General features: G+C 32.6%; 1 protein-coding gene across 1 annotated transcript in view; it reads left to right on the top strand.

The window, feature by feature from the left end:
* The window catches only part of LOC124991318 (cadherin EGF LAG seven-pass G-type receptor 2-like), a 138,975-nt gene that overhangs the window by 37,638 nt on the left and 82,272 nt on the right, over positions 1 to 19,065 (top strand). Inside the window, exons 13-16 of the mRNA XM_047562120.1 lie at positions 1,376 to 1,532; positions 9,498 to 9,603; positions 10,346 to 10,564; positions 11,017 to 11,162. Of these exons, the coding sequence (XP_047418076.1) occupies positions 1,376 to 1,532; positions 9,498 to 9,603; positions 10,346 to 10,564; positions 11,017 to 11,162 (628 nt within the window). The remainder of the gene's footprint in view (positions 1 to 1,375; positions 1,533 to 9,497; positions 9,604 to 10,345; positions 10,565 to 11,016; positions 11,163 to 19,065) is intronic.

Raw genomic sequence — 19,065 nt, forward strand, 5'->3', positions numbered from 1 at the left:
ATCAACAGGTACTGAGTTTTAGTTAGATAGGATTAATAAATGCTGGTGTGTTATTGCATAATAGGGTGACTATAGATAATGGGAATGTATAGTGTATTTCTAAAGCTAAAAGAAAGAATTTTGAAAATTTTCACTATAAAAATGATAAATGTTTGAAGTGACAGATATGTTTGAACGTGCACAGGGTATGCATATATTAAAACATCACACAGTACCCATGAATACGTATCAATTGTACATTTCTATGTACCAGGTAAAAAATAAATTTAAGGTTAAAAAATAATCAATTTTTACTTTGTAAACTTTTTGTCATTGCTGTTTTTTTGCTAAAATAATGAGAAGGCTAAAATAACAAACAATAATTCTGCACACTCCATAGTAGTTTCCCTTCACTTTCTATTCTAGCTAGTGGCCTATAGATACTTATTGAAGGAATATTATAAGATTTAATCTAGAACATTCTTCACATTAATAAATTAGACAATTCATCTTTTATTTCACTATTTTTTTAGTCCAAAGATATTTTCAGTGATTAAATTAATAATATCCTTATACAATTGAGGAAAACATACAACTGTAGTTGTTTGCACTAGTCAAAATATTTACCAATTAATTATAGTTAAAAAATTAAAAGATACATACCATTAGCTAAATTCAATAAGCATCTCTTTGCCTTTTATGAGAAGAAGAGTACAGGCTTGCTGGCCATACGGTGTGGCACTCCTCCACACTGACTCAGGGATCCCAGTTTATTCAGTATTTTCACTTTGCAATGTTGTTCCCTTCTGCTCCCAACCACATGGACAGAAGGGAGGGAGAACATGTGGAAGGTGCCCCAAATATTAACCACCTTACCTTGAGCCGATAAAGTCTTCCTTTGTATTTCACTAACCAGGAAACCTCACATAAACCAAGTGCAGGAGCTATGGGGAAATTGGGACATGTAGAGGGAAATATCAATATTGATCAGAACCAACAGTTCCTGCTTACTCTCCTGTAAATTTAATAGCAAGGGATTCTCAGTTTCCTTATTTAAAAAATGAAGACAATGAGGGACTGATTAAATTCTAAAATCTATAAATATAAAATTGGGAATTTGAGGTACAAATTGTCATTTTGTTCAATAATATGTATATTTTAGTAATATGCAGCTTTTCTATTGAGCTTAAAAGTACTTCATTTCCCTTGGCCTTAGCAGGGATGCCAAATAATTTCTCATGCAACTTTTCACCAACCCTGTGATTTTCTTATTGGCAAAGTGGTTATTTAAAATGTAAGAACATTTTAAAACATCTTTTATGCTAAATATTATCATCTGCATAAATTTTGATTAACATGTTATACCACATTTTTTCTTATGTTTTACTCATTACAGAATTGAACTTCCTGAAAACATCCCAACTGAAACTCTTTTAGTCTCTCTAATGTGCACAGATAAGGATGAAACTGTTCCTAATAACAACATAACTTATCATTTGATTATGGATTCTTTTTCAAACACAACCTTTACTCTCACAAACAATGAACTGAAAGTAAGTATTTTAAAGTGCTCTCTGAATGTGAACTTGTAATTAACCTTAAATAGAAAAACATTTTATTTTTATTTTTATTATTATTAAATTCTTAATGAACTACAGTAGTTCAAATAGCTGATGGCAGAATTTGTTCCTGAATTTTCAACTGAACCTTAAATTACCAACAACATATCTTGCTTTGGGATGAACACTGGAATGCAATTTTAATCTTGAGAACTGAACTAGGAAGGTTACAAATTTCCTTGAAGAAATGGTTCTATGATAAAATACTGTCTACTCCTTTGGAGTGTGTTAAAATTACCATTAATGAACATATTAAATAACTAGCGAGGTTGGTATATAATTAGAATAATTGTGCATACTTTATTGCTATATTCTGGAATACGCAATAGCTAAAATATTTTATCAATTTGGGAAATAGAGATTTTATTTCCTATAAATTTTGAGGTCAAAGTCAGGCTACATGTTGCTATATCATATTTTTTTTTTTAAAAAGATAGATCAGGCATTGTGTTCAACACATTATAAAAATGTTGCTTATCTGACCAATTAGCTGTTGAGCAATCCAACATGGACTGACTGAACAAGATATAAGAAACAAGTACTTTTTTCACTTTGTTTTAATACTGACTTCATTGAAATTGAATTTCTATCCAAGATGCATTTCAAACAAACCCCTCTATCTTTACCATTTGTTGTCCCACACTGTGATTGAGGCACAGAATTTTTCATGTCTTTCAATTCTGCCTTTCAATTTTTAAAATATTTTTTAGAGATTTATAGACCTTTATTTTATTCATTTATTTTTATGTGGTGCTGAGATTCAAACCCAGTGCCTCACACATGCCAGGCAAGTACTCTACCACTGAACCACAACCCCAGTCCCAACTGCCTTTCAATCATAATGCTGTTCATATTGCTAGAAAATCTACCCTAGCTTTTTTGTGTTCCCATTTCCCACGTCCCCTTTTGCACAATCTTCATAATTTGCATTAACATTTCTTTTAGGAAACTGTCTGTGATGTTTCTTTTCCCTCATGTCTGCATCAGGTGCCTTTCCTTAAGTTCTCAGCATTTTATCTCTCTCCCATGATAGCACTAATTACATATTTCCCCTGTTTCCCCAATTAGTGAAAGAAAAAAATATGTGAAAATATTAATGAAAGAAAGAAAAAACTAGGAATATGACATGTTTGATGCTGGTTGGATATGTATTAATGAGTCAGAAATGAAGAAAATTGAAATTTCAAATCATTTTGTAAGCCATTGACAGGATTTAGTAACAAATTACTGCCAAATGCATCAAGACTGCCTTTTCACAATTCTTTGCAGTAAGAAGATATTACTGATATATAACCAGAATATTAACTGAGATTGTTATAAACTATATTATATATATTCTGATAATAATGAAAAATAATGCAGTACCAAAACATCCTCAATTAGGAGGGTAAAAATCATGGCACTATGTAATGTATCTTTGAATTCTTCCTATTCAGACAACTCTAACAAGAATGAAACAAATTAAACAAGTACAGAAATTACACAAATAAACAATAGCAAAATTATTGTACTGAACCTACTCTAATTTTGACTAAAATAAATCCAGTCAGAAAGTTCACAAAATCAAAACCACTGATTTTCCTACCTTTCCCTGGAGATTGTAGAATATTAACTTCAATTCAGCTTACTGATATGTGATATAATCCCTTTTTCTTTTTCCCCCAATTATTATATGACTGGAATGAGAACAACTACAATTTTCTCAAGAGGGTATTAAGTTAAAAAAGGGTTATTTTGATGGTATCATCCTAATCTTGCCATAGCAGCAAGGGAAGAGAAGCCAGTTTGTAAAAAACAAACAAACAAACAAACAAAAAAAAACCAGAAAGATAATTTTAAAACTTAGTGAATTAAATATCTACTAGAGAAATATAGAAATGAAACATTTGGTTTTCCAACAATGCTTAAGCTTTAAACTCACAAAAGACCACAATCTAGAAACAAGTTTTTTTATGCACCATACATTGGCATTTGCATCATAGTAAGAGGGGAAATAGCTTTAGCAGTCACTCAAAATGTGGATTTATAATAAGCACCAAAACTTTATGTTAAAATAATGATTAAAGCTCTTAAGTAGATTAGTGTATATTAACTTTAAATTTATCTCAATTAATAAAGGAATGATTTTCACCAGGATACCAGGAATAGTGTGTAATTTTAATGTTTAACAATGAATTACTATTTAATCCAAACTATTTCATATGCAATAGATTGAACTTTTAAGTAAAGTAATGAAATGAATATTTCTCTAAGTCATTATTGCTAGCCATGTATTTTATTAGGTTATTTCTCTTCAATGGACATTGATCTGAAAAATCACCCCAATATACTTTATTAGTCGACCCATTCTTAACTATTATCCAAGGATGACATGTTTGATACTTCTAAGATAACATAATTAACACTTGCAAATTATACAGCATAGTAATAAAATGAACCACTGAATCCATCACTTCACTTCAGAATTACAAAATCACTAACAGCTGTCTCACCCTTTCCCACCCTTCTTGTGAAATTAGAGTTTTGAGATGAAACTCCATTCTCAGGTGGGTGGTGGGGTCTGCTAAGGTCGCAGCTCTTAATATCTGGCCATGCCCTCCAGTATTGCAGAAGACCCCAGAGACTCACCCTCAATTTCTACTTTCTGGGTTCTTGTTTTGTGAAATCCACAGATCAGGATGAGTCAGAGAGTGACTGTAAGAGCAAGATTTAACTTAAAGTTAGAAACAGGATACATGTTGTTTCTCTGTACATGGCGTAAAGGCATACCATTTGTGTAATCATAAATTTACATAGGGTAATGTTGTTTGATTCATTCTGTTATTTTTTCCCTTCCCCCCCACCCCTCCCACCCCTCCCACCCCTCCCACCCCTCTTTTCCCTCCATACAGTCCTTCCTTCCTCCATTCTTGCCCCCCTCCCTAATCCTAACTCTAACCCTAACACTAACTCCTCCCACCCCCCATTATGAGTCATCATCCTCTTATTAGCGATATCATTTGTCCTTTGGTTTTTTGAGATTGGCTTATCTCACTTAGCATGATATTCTCCAGTTTCATCCATTTGCCTGCAAATGCCATAATTTTATCATTCTTTATGGCTGAGTAATATTCCATTGTATATATATACCACAGTTTCTTTATCCATTCATCAATTGAAGGACATCTAGTGTGGTTCCACAATCTGGCTATTGTGAACTGAGCAGCTATGAACATTGATGTGGCTGTATCTCTGTAATATGCTGATTTTAAGTCCTTTGGGTATAGACCAAGGAGTGGGATAGCTGGGTCAAATGGTGGCTCCATTCAAAGTTTTCTAAGGAGTTTCCACACTGCTTTCCAGAGTGGCTGCACTAATTTGCAGCCCCACCAGCAATGTATGAGTGTACCTTTCTCCCCACATCCTCGCCAACACCTGTTGTTGCTTGTATTCTTGATAATCGCCATTCTAATTGGGGTGAGATGGAATCTTAGGGTGGTTTTGATTTGCATTTCTCTTATTACTAGAGATGTTGAACATTTTTCCATATGTTTGTTGATTGCTTGTAGATCTTCTGTGAAGTGTCTATTCATTTCCTTAGCCCATTTGTTGATTGGATTATTTGCATTCTTGGTGTAGAGTTTTTTGAGTTCTTTATAGATTCTGGAGATTAGTGCTGTATCTGAAGTATGAGTGGCAAACATTTTCTCCCACTCTGTAGGCTCTTTCTTTGCATTGCTGATAGTTTCCTTTGCTGAGAGAAAGCTTTTTAGTTTGAATCTATCCCAGTTATTGATTCTTGCTTTTATTTCTTGTGCTATGGGAGTCCTGTTGAGGAAGTCTGATCCTAAGCCGACATGTTGAAGCTCTGGATCTACTTTTTCTTCTATAAGATGCAAGGTCTCTGGTCTGATTCCGAGGTCATTAATCCATTTTGAGTTTAGTTTTGTGCACAGTGAGAGTTATGGGTTTAGTTTCATTCTGTTGCATATGGATTTCCAATTCTCCCAGCACCATTTGTTGAAGAGGCTATCTTTTCTCCATTGCATATTTTTGACCCCTTTGTCTAGTATGAGAAAATTGTAATTATTTGGGTTTGTGTCCGTGTCCTCTATTCTGTACCATTGATCCACCTTTCTATTTTGGTACCAATACCATGCCATTTGTTTACAATAAAAAAAAATAATAATAAAAAAAAAAGAAAAAAAAATACATGAAAAAAAAATATTCAGGAAACAAGCCAGCATCTGTAATGAATACATACAGATTTTTTTTGGTCATTATTCCCTAAATAATAAAGTGTAACAACAATTTATATCAATTTAAAAAAAAAAAAAACATGATGAAAAAGACAAAAATTTAAATGGTGTTGGACTAGCAGAAAAATATATACTTAGTGTAATCAGTTATGCAAGAAAAATTGAAGTGTGTAGGAATAAATTATAAAATAAGGGGGATGGCAATCAAATACTAAAATTAAAATTTTAGTCAATAAATGATATCTAAAAAAAAAAAAAAAGAAACAGGAACAGAACTCCAGCAGGGAAGAGAGGACCTAAAAGCAGGTCTTCTCCCTCCAAGTATATAAGCTTAGGTGTTTATATAACTTTTGGGTTACTGCTATTGGTCCCAAGCTTATGCTAATTAGGGTTTGAAGGACCAATGCTATTGGTCTAAATTTATGCTAATTAGGATTAGGAAATGTACAAAGGCTTTTGGTCAACTCTCCAGTCCCGACTTCTAATCAGGTCAGCCTCCCTTCCATTTTCTTGCCACAGGTCAGGAAGCTGGAGGTTGAGATCTTGGGATGGTCTATGCTTGCAGGTTCTGGGCTGCAGCACTGTGGGGAGTGGGTTTCTGGAGCAGGAATTGGTAGTATGCCCAGGTCTGGACAAAGGGCGATAGGTGCATCTTGGCTCTCAGATGCCTCAGACCACTGCACCAGCATGGCAGGCTCCACGTGGCAGGGGGCGGTGCTTGACCCCCAACGGGACCCCCGGGATTGCCACTCTGCCGCTCTACTGCTCGTCGGTCGCTTCTGGACAGAGAACTCTAGGCCAGTTGCGCAGCTTGGCATTCAGGGAGCCCTGTCACTTGTCCTCCAGAGGAAATACGTATCCTGAATTTTGTGTTTGTTATTACCTTAAGGAATTTAGTTTCATCATTCATATATATATATATATATATAATTTTATATATATATATATATATATACCTGAACTATACTGAGAAGCTTTAAAAGAAATGATATCATATATGCAGTCTCCTAACTTGATATTTATGTTATGCTTCTAACAGTTGTCTATATATGGGGCATAGCTATCAATATAATTGCTCTAATATTCCATACTATTTCTTAATATTCTGTTGGATGATTCTGGTCTTTCTCCTATTGATGCAGACTTGAATTTCCTTTTATTTTTTGCTTATTATGTATAATATTATAATGAATATCATTGTGTATTACTCTTGGTACCTTCATTCAACATTTTCTCTAGGTTATAACAGAACTGCCTTGTCGCAGTGTAAGTAAATGCTCAATTACAGGAAGTAGTGCTGAGTTTTTTTCCAAACTGGTTGTATCACCTTGAACTCTCATCAGCAATGTTTAAGCATGTTTCTTCTTCAATGCCTTATTTCAATAACTGGTACTCTCATACATAGTACCATGCTTTAGCTTGTTTGGTAATAAGTTTGCACATTGTTTGTATATTTGCCATTATGTGAATAAACATCAAGTATTTGGACATGGCACTTGTATGAACAGGATGAACATGTATTTATTCATTGCTGCTTTATTTTCCTTATTTTTTAAGCTATTGATGGACCTTTATTTATTTATTTATTGTGGTACTGAGAATCGAATCCAGTACCTCACACATGCTAGGCAAGCACCCTACACTGGGTTACAACCCAGTCAATATTTTCCCTATTGATCTGAAAAAAACCACATATTTTCCTATAAATATTTTAACAAATGACCTTTCATATTTAAATTTCTTGAAATGTAGGAATTAATTTTGTGGTTTGGGAGGAAGTAAGAAGTCAATTTTGACAGTTATGTTTATTTATTTGTGTCTACCTTTGGTTATTATCTTATAGTAGTTGTAGTTTTTCTCAGTGTTCAATTTATGTTTTTCATATTGCCATAAACAGGATGCATAAACAGGATGAGAAAAGCATGTAGTAATATTAGAGGAAAACTACCAGTGTGAATTACTAACTTCCTGACTATATCTGTTCAGTGCCATTGACATTCTTTATATTACCTTTCTTTGGCCACTTAGAATGTAGACTACAGAATTTTAACATTGGAAAGTACCTTAGAGACCACCTAATATTCTTCTTCATGAACAAAGAAATTATTTTTCTCGTACTTGACTAATTTATTTACAGTCCCTAATTTCTCAAATTCTTGAAACATAAGACTCTTCTTAAAACAATGCTATATACCTAGGCTTTTCTGTCCTAACTTATCACTTAATTGCTGCATATAACTTCCCTGCCTAATAAATGCTGATTGGTTTGAAAAGTAGTTAATGTGGATGTGGCTGAGGCACAAAAAGGACTTCAGAAATGCTTGGAGGCACAGAATGCAATCATATTATTTCCAGTATTCCCTTAGATGGTCTCAGATCTAGTCTATTCTATGACCACCCTGAGGATTGTGTGATTATGCATGAACTGTGGAGGGAAGACTCTTAGATTGCCCCTTACATTTAACATTATTAAAGATCCTGAAAACATCATGCCTGCCCTGCACATCCTTCCCAGGAGAGTATAGGGAAAGAGCAAAAATATGAGATGCTTTGACCTCTCTCACAGAGCTGGTCTCAAGTTCTGTTTTTGCATGATTTTGAAACTTGAAATTCAAAGCTTACTTCTGGGAGATTATTCCCACTAATACTAACCCAGATCTAAGTCAGTTTGAAAGAATACTAAGAAATTCATGACAACTTCTTTTAACAAATCTTAAATATACAACATAATAACTACAGATGCTTCTCGACTTATAATGGAGTTATGTCTAGATTAAACCCATTTCAAATTGAAAATGTTGTAAGTTGAAAATACATTTAGTACTGCAAATCTAAAGAACACCACAGCTTATGAACACAGAACACTGCAGAAAATTGATTGTTCCCCCTCATGACGGGTGTGACTGACAGAGCTGTGGTTAACTGACATTGCCCAGCATCACAAGAGAATATCATACTACTTTTCACTAGCCCAGGAATCAAAACTCAAAATTTGAAGTACATTGCCACTAAATACACATCACTTTTGCACCACTATAAAAATATTGTAAATTTAACTATGGTAAGGTGGAGACAATCTATATTTTTGAAGAGAGCATATGAAATGGGCAAATGCTATGGGGTGAACAAAAGAACATGAAATATAATACCTTAGTTTTGCTATTATTATACTTGACAATATAACATGAGTATAAAGTACCAGAATATGCACTAGTCTTATCTTAATTTTGTAATAAATTTATAGAAGCCTCTAGCTTTGTATGCCTTTGAATACTAGAAATGTGGCTTATCCAAATGAAAGTAAGCTGCAATTATGAAATAAGTAATGGATTTCACAGAATTAGTATTAACAAACAAAGGTAAACAACTCCAATGTTTTTCAATGTTGATTACATGTTGTTACGATAGTGTTTTGGATGTTTGAATAAGTAAAAAGCATAATTAAAGTTAATTTCACTTGTGTTTAATTTTTAAATCGGCTTCTAGAAAAGTTAAAATCACATGCAACTTGTGCTTGTGGCCTATCATATTTTTATTGAACAGTACTGTCTACATTTTCATCTTTCACTTATTTGTCATATATCTTAGCTTCGGATTCATGTAATTGAAAAATAGATGTTTAATCAAAACAAAACTGTTGATACATATTTTTCACTTACAGATTGGACCTACACATCTAGATTTTGATAATGCTATTTTTGCAGGAATGCACTTCAAATATACGTTATTTGTGAGAGTGTCTGATGGAGGAAGTCCTGCACTCTCAAGTAAGAAGTTAATACATTGAAATATTAAAATTATTTGAGTTACATAAAATGACCAATATTTTTAAAAATTAGTATTTTATTATATTTAAAATATTCCTATGATCTGTTGTATTAAAGCATATAAAGTATTATTATATTAACTTATTTACTACATATGTACTACTATTTAAAACCCAAAAGACTAAATTAAAACTGGAACTAGGTTGAGATAATTATGTTAAAATGTGTAATACAGAAATTTTGACATTTGAAGACGATGTCAAAAATGAACTTTTCTGTAATCTTTGTGTATTTGAAAGATTTCTCAAGCATTTTTTAAATTCTGCACTACAGAAAATACTAATATTCAGATTCTCAGAGTAAATTGCATTTCCTTCATTAATGACTATTTTTGTCAGACTTGAGTAAAATTATTCCAACCATTGAGCACTATGTTGTTCATGATAAACTGTGATTTTTAATTCAGAATATTATTTATATATGATCACACTACAAAACACAATTGTTTTGACAGGTGTTAAGAAACAGTTAATAAAGTGTTTTAATCCTAAATTTAACTTCAAATGCTCTATAACTTAAAAGGTAAAATGTAATAATGAAACATCAATATAAATGTATTTTCGTAATTCATATCCTTCATATTTAATATTATAAGGTATTAATTAAAAAGGAAAAAGAAAATAAAAATTATTGGAGACATGATTTCCCTAATGATGTTTTTTATGTATATTTTTTTCCATAGCAATTCTTACAATCATTGTAAGGGTGAGTCGAATAAATGAACTGAATCCAGTTGGAACTACATTGGTTACCTTCAGTATATTTGAAAATAGTCCAGTTGATACACTAGTTGGAAAAATTACATTTACAGATGCAGACTGGCCATTTAACAATATAAAATATACCATTGTTGGAGGCAATTTGGGAACACCTCCCAAATTTTACATTGAACCAGATACAGGTATTGTAAAAACACACCAATAATAAAAATAAAGAGGTCATGTACTCATTTGGAATCTATTTTATTTAGAAATGGTGAGAATGAGAACATCTTGAATAAAAATTTCTCTTGAATTATGCTGTGTTCACCTTGGTGTGTTAGATGTATCTATAAATTTCTCAAGTACTGCAAAGAAAGTATGAAAGCTCAGTATATCAGAGTTTCAAAAAGTCTGCTCATGTATGTTCTCATATACCTAAGAATGTGACTAAAATATTATGGATTAACATCTGTTGTGATTTGGTTGCTAAATTATACTTTGGGAGTATAAATACGACTACATTGGTTTGTACTAGTTAATTTCCATGTGTTGTTATAATGAGTATATTTCATTTTTATAGTTTATAATTCAGCATAAATTGAAGATGTTTGGTAATTCAGGGGTAACAAGTTTCCCATTATTTTTGTGTCAGGTATGATAAAGCTACTAGGTTCACTAGACAGAGAAGTTGAATCACAGTACCAGATAACCGTGAGGATTGCAGACTTGGACAATGATGTAGTTCCTGACCCCATCAGACAAAGAAGGGCTACTGCTCAGGTGACCATCAATATTCTGGTAAGAATGAGTCACTTCTTGTGATACCATTATGCCTTAGGAGGCACATGTTCTTGGGAAATAAATTTAAAGTATAGCCGTGAATGGTTATAGTTCAGTGACCTCAGCATGGACCTAAACTCAGAGTGACAAAAGTTTTTACTGTTACATACAATGATAAAATTGACACTATATGCAAACTAATTGATTCAACTTCTAAATGAATTTGATTGGCCAATGAATCTGAAGTTAGATGAAGAATGCCTAATACATCTGGTGGTATTTAAGTTGTTGGAGCAATCAGTCAGTGGATAAATATTTTTGCAAACAAACAAACAAACAAACATATACTCAGCTTTTGGAGGTTTGCTCTGAAACATTTTAATCTGTTTCTCTGTCTCTCCCTCTGGTTTTCACTGAAGAAATATCTTAATATTTTCACTAGTAAAGATTCTGAGACATCTGCTACAGAGTTCTAAAAACATGAAGCAGAAAGGCAAGGACTTCGAAGTGTTTTTAAAATATTTAATGCAAGAATAAATTTGACTTGGCTTGTTCAAGACTTACATCAATACAATTCCATACATTAATTGGTGGAACTGTACAGAAAGAAAAAAATGTTACAGATAGTGCCAATTGTTCTTTATCTTATGATGTTGTTTGCATTCTTTTTTGCTACTTGAGATCAGTATGAATTCCAGTCCTGGATCCTTTAGAAAAGGCAATAACATCTAATAAAAGAAGATTTAAAGCCACAGACATAGTTTAGAGTCTGTGCATACTCCTGCATGGTGAACACTTTCATATGTGCTCTTGGTGAGCTAAAATAGTCAGCATTGTCCATGACTCAGTGTTATAATTCCCACCATAGGCTCATTATGTCTGGAAAACACAATAAACCAGGCCAAAAATCTTTGTGGAGAGAAATTTAATGAAGTGACTCGAATGGTTTCAACCATGACTCAAGGACGTCAGAAGTTAATGAACATCTTTTCCTTATGAAAGATTCCAAAATAATACACCCCAAATATACTGAGTTACAATTTGAGTATCAGTACTGTCTGCACTTCTTTGAAACAATTATTGCCATTTTCATTTTGTGTGTAAACTCCTATGTTGCAGTAGGTATGAGAGCAAAGTATCTCTTTGTTCTTCATCCATAAAAACATTCATATCAGGGCTGGTGTTGTAGCGCAGTGGTAGAGTTCTTGCCTAGCATGTGTGAGGCACTGGGTTTGATCCTTAGCACCACATAAAAATAAATAAAACAAAGGTATTGTGTCCATCTACAACTAAAATTATTTTTTAAAAAATTCATATTTCTTATTTTATGGAACTAAAAATAATTTATGCAGGAATGAGTACTGGATTTCTTGAGATTAGGCGAATGACCATACATTTCCTACCATCATATGGGTGGGCTTAACTTTTGCCTGAGATGCATTATTGAATTTAAACATCTTTTGTCTAATGATACTTTCAAACAAACTTTGGGTGGACAATATTAAAATTTTTTTTTCAGAAAAAATAGTTGAGACCCATATTCACCAACACAATGCAGTTGTTTTTAATAGTACACATTGTTCCGAAAAAGATTAAAGCTTGACATATGAAGAGAAACATAATAATACAACTTAATCCATAGGTAAATGTATGAATCTAAATTTCATCTACAGAAATGAACAAACAGCAAAAACTATGTCTTTTATAAAATGAATGATTACTAGTTTTATGAACTGAATGATTATACTCCATCTCAAAATCAGACATTGAAGCTCTAAACCCAGTGTGATGTCTTTGGGAGTCATTTGTATTTGTGTTAGGATTTTTTTTTTGTCTTTTTAGATATGCATGAGAGTAGAGTGTATTTTGACATATTATACATACATGGAGTATAACTTATTCTAATTAGGATCCCATTCTTGCCATTGCACTTGATGTGGAGTTTCACTGGTCATGTATTCATATATGAACATAGGGAAGTTGTTTGATTCATTCTACTGTCTTTCCTATTCCCATCCCCCTTCCCTTCACCCCATTCCCCTTTGTCTAATCCAGTGAACTTCTATTCTTCCCTCTCCTGACCTCTATTGTGTGTTAGAATCCCAGTATCAGAGAGAACATTTGGCATTTGGTTTTTTGGGGTTGGTTTATTTCACTTCACATGATAGTCACCAGTTTCATCCATTTACAGCAAATGCCATAATTTCATTCTTTATGGCGGAGTAATATTCCATTTTGCATATATGCCACATTTTCTTAATCCATTCGTCTGTTGAAGGGCACCAAGGTTGGTTCCATAGAAATCTATAATATTAAAATATATATTCCTAGTCATTATATATAGAGATCAAGACAATACAATAGTGAGTCAGGATCCAAGATATAAGAGAGTAGGTTATGATAAATTTTTACATAAATGGGATTAGAATAGCTAATAATCCACTTTGCAAAACAATGCACAAAAAAGGAGGTCTGTCTTATGACACAAAGCAAGTAACTAAAAGACAATGTGATTTTATCTGGTCAAAGACAAAAGTTTTGTATCTGTAGCACTCAGGTCAGTAAATAAATTTTCACTTAATAACGTGACTGCCTTGGCCAGGCGTGGTGGGGCTTGCCTGTTGTCCCAGTGACTTGGGAGGCTGAGGCAGGAGGATCACAAGTCAAAGCTGACCTCAGCAAAAGTGAGGAACCAAGCAAGTCAGTGAGACCATGTCTCTAAATAGAATATAAAATAGGACTGGGGATGTGGCTCAGTGGTTGAATACCCCTGAGTTCAATGTCAGGTACCTAAATAAATCAATAAACAAACTAATAAATAATGCGCCTGCCTGGATCTGAAGAAAAACAAATCAAGAATATCTTTAACAATGTAAAAGCAAAACAAACAAAAAAATTCCAAACAAAAACAATTCATAGCATGATCATATATTGTCTATTACACCATAATGTACTTGCTGACAAGTATTTGCATACAAAATTGAAGGCTGTTTTGTCTCCTGCAAAGAGCATGATAAATTTCCTTAGAGGATAGTTTCTAAATCATCACTGTCTTTTCTGTAATTCTTTTGAAGAAACTGTTACCAAACACATGCCCTTTATTTCCAAACTGGAGTACAGCAACTCTCCCGTGGCCAGATGCTTACTTCATTTCTGGAACGTGTAAAGATATGTGATTTTCTTTACATCTAAAATAGTAATAGAATCAATGACTTAGAAGCTAGTGTTTGTCTTTCCTTGAACGTGTTTTTAAGAGTAGTCACACTCTTAAAATTCATTCCTGTTCTAAACATCTAGTCTGAAAATACATGGTAACGTACATACTAAATTTATCTGTTTTATAAGGAAACCAACTAGTTTGAAAGGGAATTTCAGTCTGTTTGCTTTCTAAGAGAAAGGCTTTGGAAAATACAGAAATGACTACCCCAAGAGTTTAATATCTTTTGGTGGCTATTTTTCTCTTGGATAGCTTTTTTGTGTCAAAGAACTAGACACTGGATCTATTTATCCTTTACCTGGATGCCTGTTAACCATGAGAGCCATTAAGTATATGAACAAGTATTTAATGCATTGCCAAATTTCTTTCATACCCATTGCATGGTATTTAGAGCACATTCTTTAGCCCTTCAGGCTAAATAAGAACACCAGCTTCAGCACTTACAGTGGTGATCTTGGACAAGTAATTGAATCTTTCTTACCTTGTTTCCTCATTATAAGATGACGGTAAGAGTAGTGTCTACTCACAAAGTAGAGATGGGGCTTAAACAAACTGAACATTTGTAAAGTTCTAAGTGACTTATCGTAAACCTATATAAGTGTTCCATAAATGAATAGACACATTCCATTTCTACAGCTGGAGAAGAAACTGTGGAGATTGTTCTATTGAATCTATATACTATATTGGGATTGGATTTTCATCATTTCCTCATCAAAACAAAAACTGGAAACCACTTAAGTGTGACTGATAAACACCTGAAAATTTTTCTTAATTTTTGCAAATTATGGAATAAAAGCTATAGCACAAAAGTCACTAGTTTAGATATTTTTAAAAACGCAATGTTTCTTGAATTGTTTATGTTAATATGAAACTGAAACTGTAAATCAATTTCTTTCATGCACTAAATATGGCATAGTTTAAGGAATTTGAAAATATAGCATAGAGAACTAACCTAGTACAGATTTTATTTATAAGATCACATTTTAAGAAAATAAAAAAGAAGAATGCAAACTGAAGGAAACAAAAGAAGAAACCCCTCTCACAATTCCAGTAGATAGCCAAATCAAATATCAATTTTTCTTTTTCAGTGTCCCAGTATTTTCATGTCTCTATTCTGTTGCGAAGATCTTTCTGATTTATATTATTAAAGTAAACATTTTATTCTATTAAGCTGATAAGTCCTTGCAGGGAAGATTCTTCTTAGGTATCTGTAATCTCTAATAAGCATAGGATTTTCTGAATTATTCCTGAAAAAAAAGTCTATATGAGAAGTGCATACAGGAACTTTGAGTAGATAAAAATTCATTAAGACCTAAGAACTATCATAAAATATGATAATCTTAAAGCTAGAGAAAACCTTAGGAAAAGAAACCTATCTCTCTTCTTATTTTACACAAAAGAAAATTAGATTTATCATATTAGTGGTCAAAAGCATCATGATTATTAATGGTTCCCAAATATATACGGATTGATGTTGAAGTCCTGTCGGATGCTAGTTTGTGTTTATCAGATCCTATTTTATTTTCTGCAAACACAGGAATATTATGTTTTCTGATTACTTTTCAATGATGTGAGTGCTTCCTGACTGGAATATGGGCAGAAGCGCTTTTCTAAACCTGACCATAAAAACCCCAGGGCAATGGTCTGCTTCACCTTTGCAGGGTGCTTCCCAAAGACCTCCTCCTAAAGCTAGAAAAGTACAAGACAAGGAATGTAGATCTCTGATTTACTCCTTGATAAAGATCCTCCAAGGAGAGCTTCCTACTATTTCTGATTGTGATATGAGCAAAAATTAACCTTGTCCCAAGTGAATCAGATTTCATCTGTATTGGTTACTATAACATACTTTTGTCTCTTTTTGCTAAGAATTTTCCTTAGTGGTAGTTGGATTCCTTCAAATAGTTGAAATTCTCACAGATTTCTTTCTATCTTTATATGTCCACACTTTGATAGTAAACAACTTTTCTAACATCAAAACACACTTTTGTGATATGTTTTTTAAGGTTATGTATATGTAAGCATTTACATAAGGGACTTCTTGGAAAAATTACTGGTTTCAAATTTTATCAGCTAATTTTTTGAAAATTGATTTTCTGATTGATGGATAATTTTCTCAGTATTATTGAATGATAAAATATAGGGAAATCCAGAGATTTCCTTGCAAATTTTAATACTTATTTTAGCACAAACAAAAACAAAAACAAAATCCAGCTTCAATAATAAAAGATAATGTGCTTCAAGAACCACAAAAATACTAAATTATTTGCAATTCTAAACTTTGTCTCTATTGGCATTTTTATTCTAGCATTAAGTGATTTATGAAATCAACTTCTTGGAAAGGAACATTATGATTTGTATCTTTTGTTTTTACTGGAAGACAGTTATCCCAGGGATAGTGACTCAATGCTATGGAAAGCTATTATACATGTTTATAAGAAACCAGTATATTTCTTGGAAAATACACAAAAAGTCAAATACTCACCTATACATATATTAAAATATATAATATATGTATGTGTCTACATGTATATATCTATTTCTATTTAGAGACAAAGACAGAGAATTTGATGATTACGTCAAACAAAATACATAAAAGAGAACATAAAATGGCACTTTATGTCTCAACAAGTTAAAATTCTTGCCAAATTATTCCATCAGCAGGAGGGGGAGAAATAAATTACAGGACTTATTCCATAAAATATACTTTTAACTAGAAATGTAGGATGTTTTATTAAATTTAAATTTGAGCAAAATTAATAAAGTACAAACACACATGGTGCATTTTGAAATAACAAAATGCATATATATATATTTCTTATAAGAATTCAAATAATATTATTTTAGATGCATGAACTTGAAAATAATTATTTAAATGACATTGCAGACTTGGAGATGGTATTTATTTCATTTTCAATAGTCTCATAGTAGTATAGTAGTATAGTAGTATAGTAGTATGTAAACTTTTCTGTTTTCTGTTTACATTTGGTCACTTGTATTAGTTTTCTAGAGCTGCCCTAACAAGTAACAGACATTGGTTGACCTAAAAAGAGCAGTCATGTATTTTCTAAGTTTTTCAGACTAGAAATCTAAAATCAAGGTGCCAGCAGAGCCATGTTCTCTCTGAACACTCTTAACAAGCAATCTGTTCCATGCCTTCTCTTAATTCTGCTGCTGCAAAAATCCTCGAAAATGCTTGGTTTGTAGAAACATCAATGCAGTGTCTGCCTTTGTCATCATGTGCTGCCCTTCCTGTGTGTCTGTCTCTTCTCCTCTTAGGATACCACACTAAATTAAGGGCCAGGTTTATTCTAATATAAATTCATCTTAACTTCATTGAATATGCAAGGTATCCATTGCCAAAAATAATGATGTTCACAAGTATCATAGAAAAGGAAAGTATAGAATATACAATATCAATTTTTTAATACTTTGATCAGATTTTCAGGGTATTTAATATGCATGTACTGTGACTTATTGGGGAGAATAGGAGAGTAGTTTATAGTTGTGTCAAACTCTTTGTTCATGGAGCAATTTTTGATGGCATGTCTTGGAAACATAATGTTCCTTCAAACATGCATTGAGAAATAAAGTACAAAATTGTGATTAAAATAATAAATTTAAGTACAATAATATGACTTAAATTATACAAATATGTATAATCTAACCTCTTAGTCATATACTTTTACAGCTAAAACTTTCTTGCTTTAATTACCTACTGTGGTATTCTGGTTGATGACATTAAGGATTAGTTTTAGGGATTTTGCTGCTATAATGCTTTAAACTAAAATAAAGAAACCAAATGTTGTGGTTGGCACTTGCTGATTTATGTTATTTTATTTTATTTTGACCAAAAATTTAAAGTTGCATTTTCAAATTATTTGATATTTTTGCTTTGAAAATGACACCCATTTAGGTTTTTTCCGTGGATAAATATTAATTACTTTTAAAACACCATGGATCTATTATATATGTTATATTTTAGTTTGGACAATTAAGGAGGACAAATACTTGTTAGAATCGGTTAGATTTTCATGAATATAACTTTCCCAAATTACATGACACCTGCTCTCAAGGTACCATCTCAAGGTAAAGAAGATAATACACTATTCTTATGAGTATCATAAAAGCAAATGGGTCATAAAATAGACAGGAAAAATTCTCTGAAGAACATAAAAATTGTTTTTAAAAGTTTATAAAACCTGTAAACTAGGTAAAAGCTGACATCTACAAACAGGAAGACAGTTCAAATTAATGAAAGGCTTTGTATATGTATGTACCGAAGAGGACCTAGGTTGAGAGCAAAATTATGACTTAAATAACAATTCAAGTACTGGAAGTGGGTTGGATAGCAAAGAACAGGTGCTAAGATCAGGATGACTGTCTTATCTCTCAAGAACTAATGTTAAGATCTTTTACAGTAGGGGATATGGTAAAAATATGAGAACTTAAAAAATGAAGAGAAGAAAAAGACAATGGATAAATGACTATTTCTCAATTTTTGTTTCCCCCCCCAAAAGCAATATTGTGAAACATTCAGAACTTATCTACTAATGGACTAAAGGGTGAAGATTTTTTTTTTAACACAGGAAGAACAAACTTTCCCCAAATTTTAAAAATCCAGGCACAAATGTTGGATCTATAACCAGATGCCTTCTTCAAAAGAGCTTTTCTGATCTTTCTTTTAAGCTCACTGGAACAAAGATG

The sequence above is a fragment of the Sciurus carolinensis genome, chromosome 8 (assembly GCF_902686445.1).
Source record: "Sciurus carolinensis chromosome 8, mSciCar1.2, whole genome shotgun sequence".
Lineage (NCBI taxonomy): Eukaryota > Metazoa > Chordata > Mammalia > Rodentia > Sciuridae > Sciurus > Sciurus carolinensis.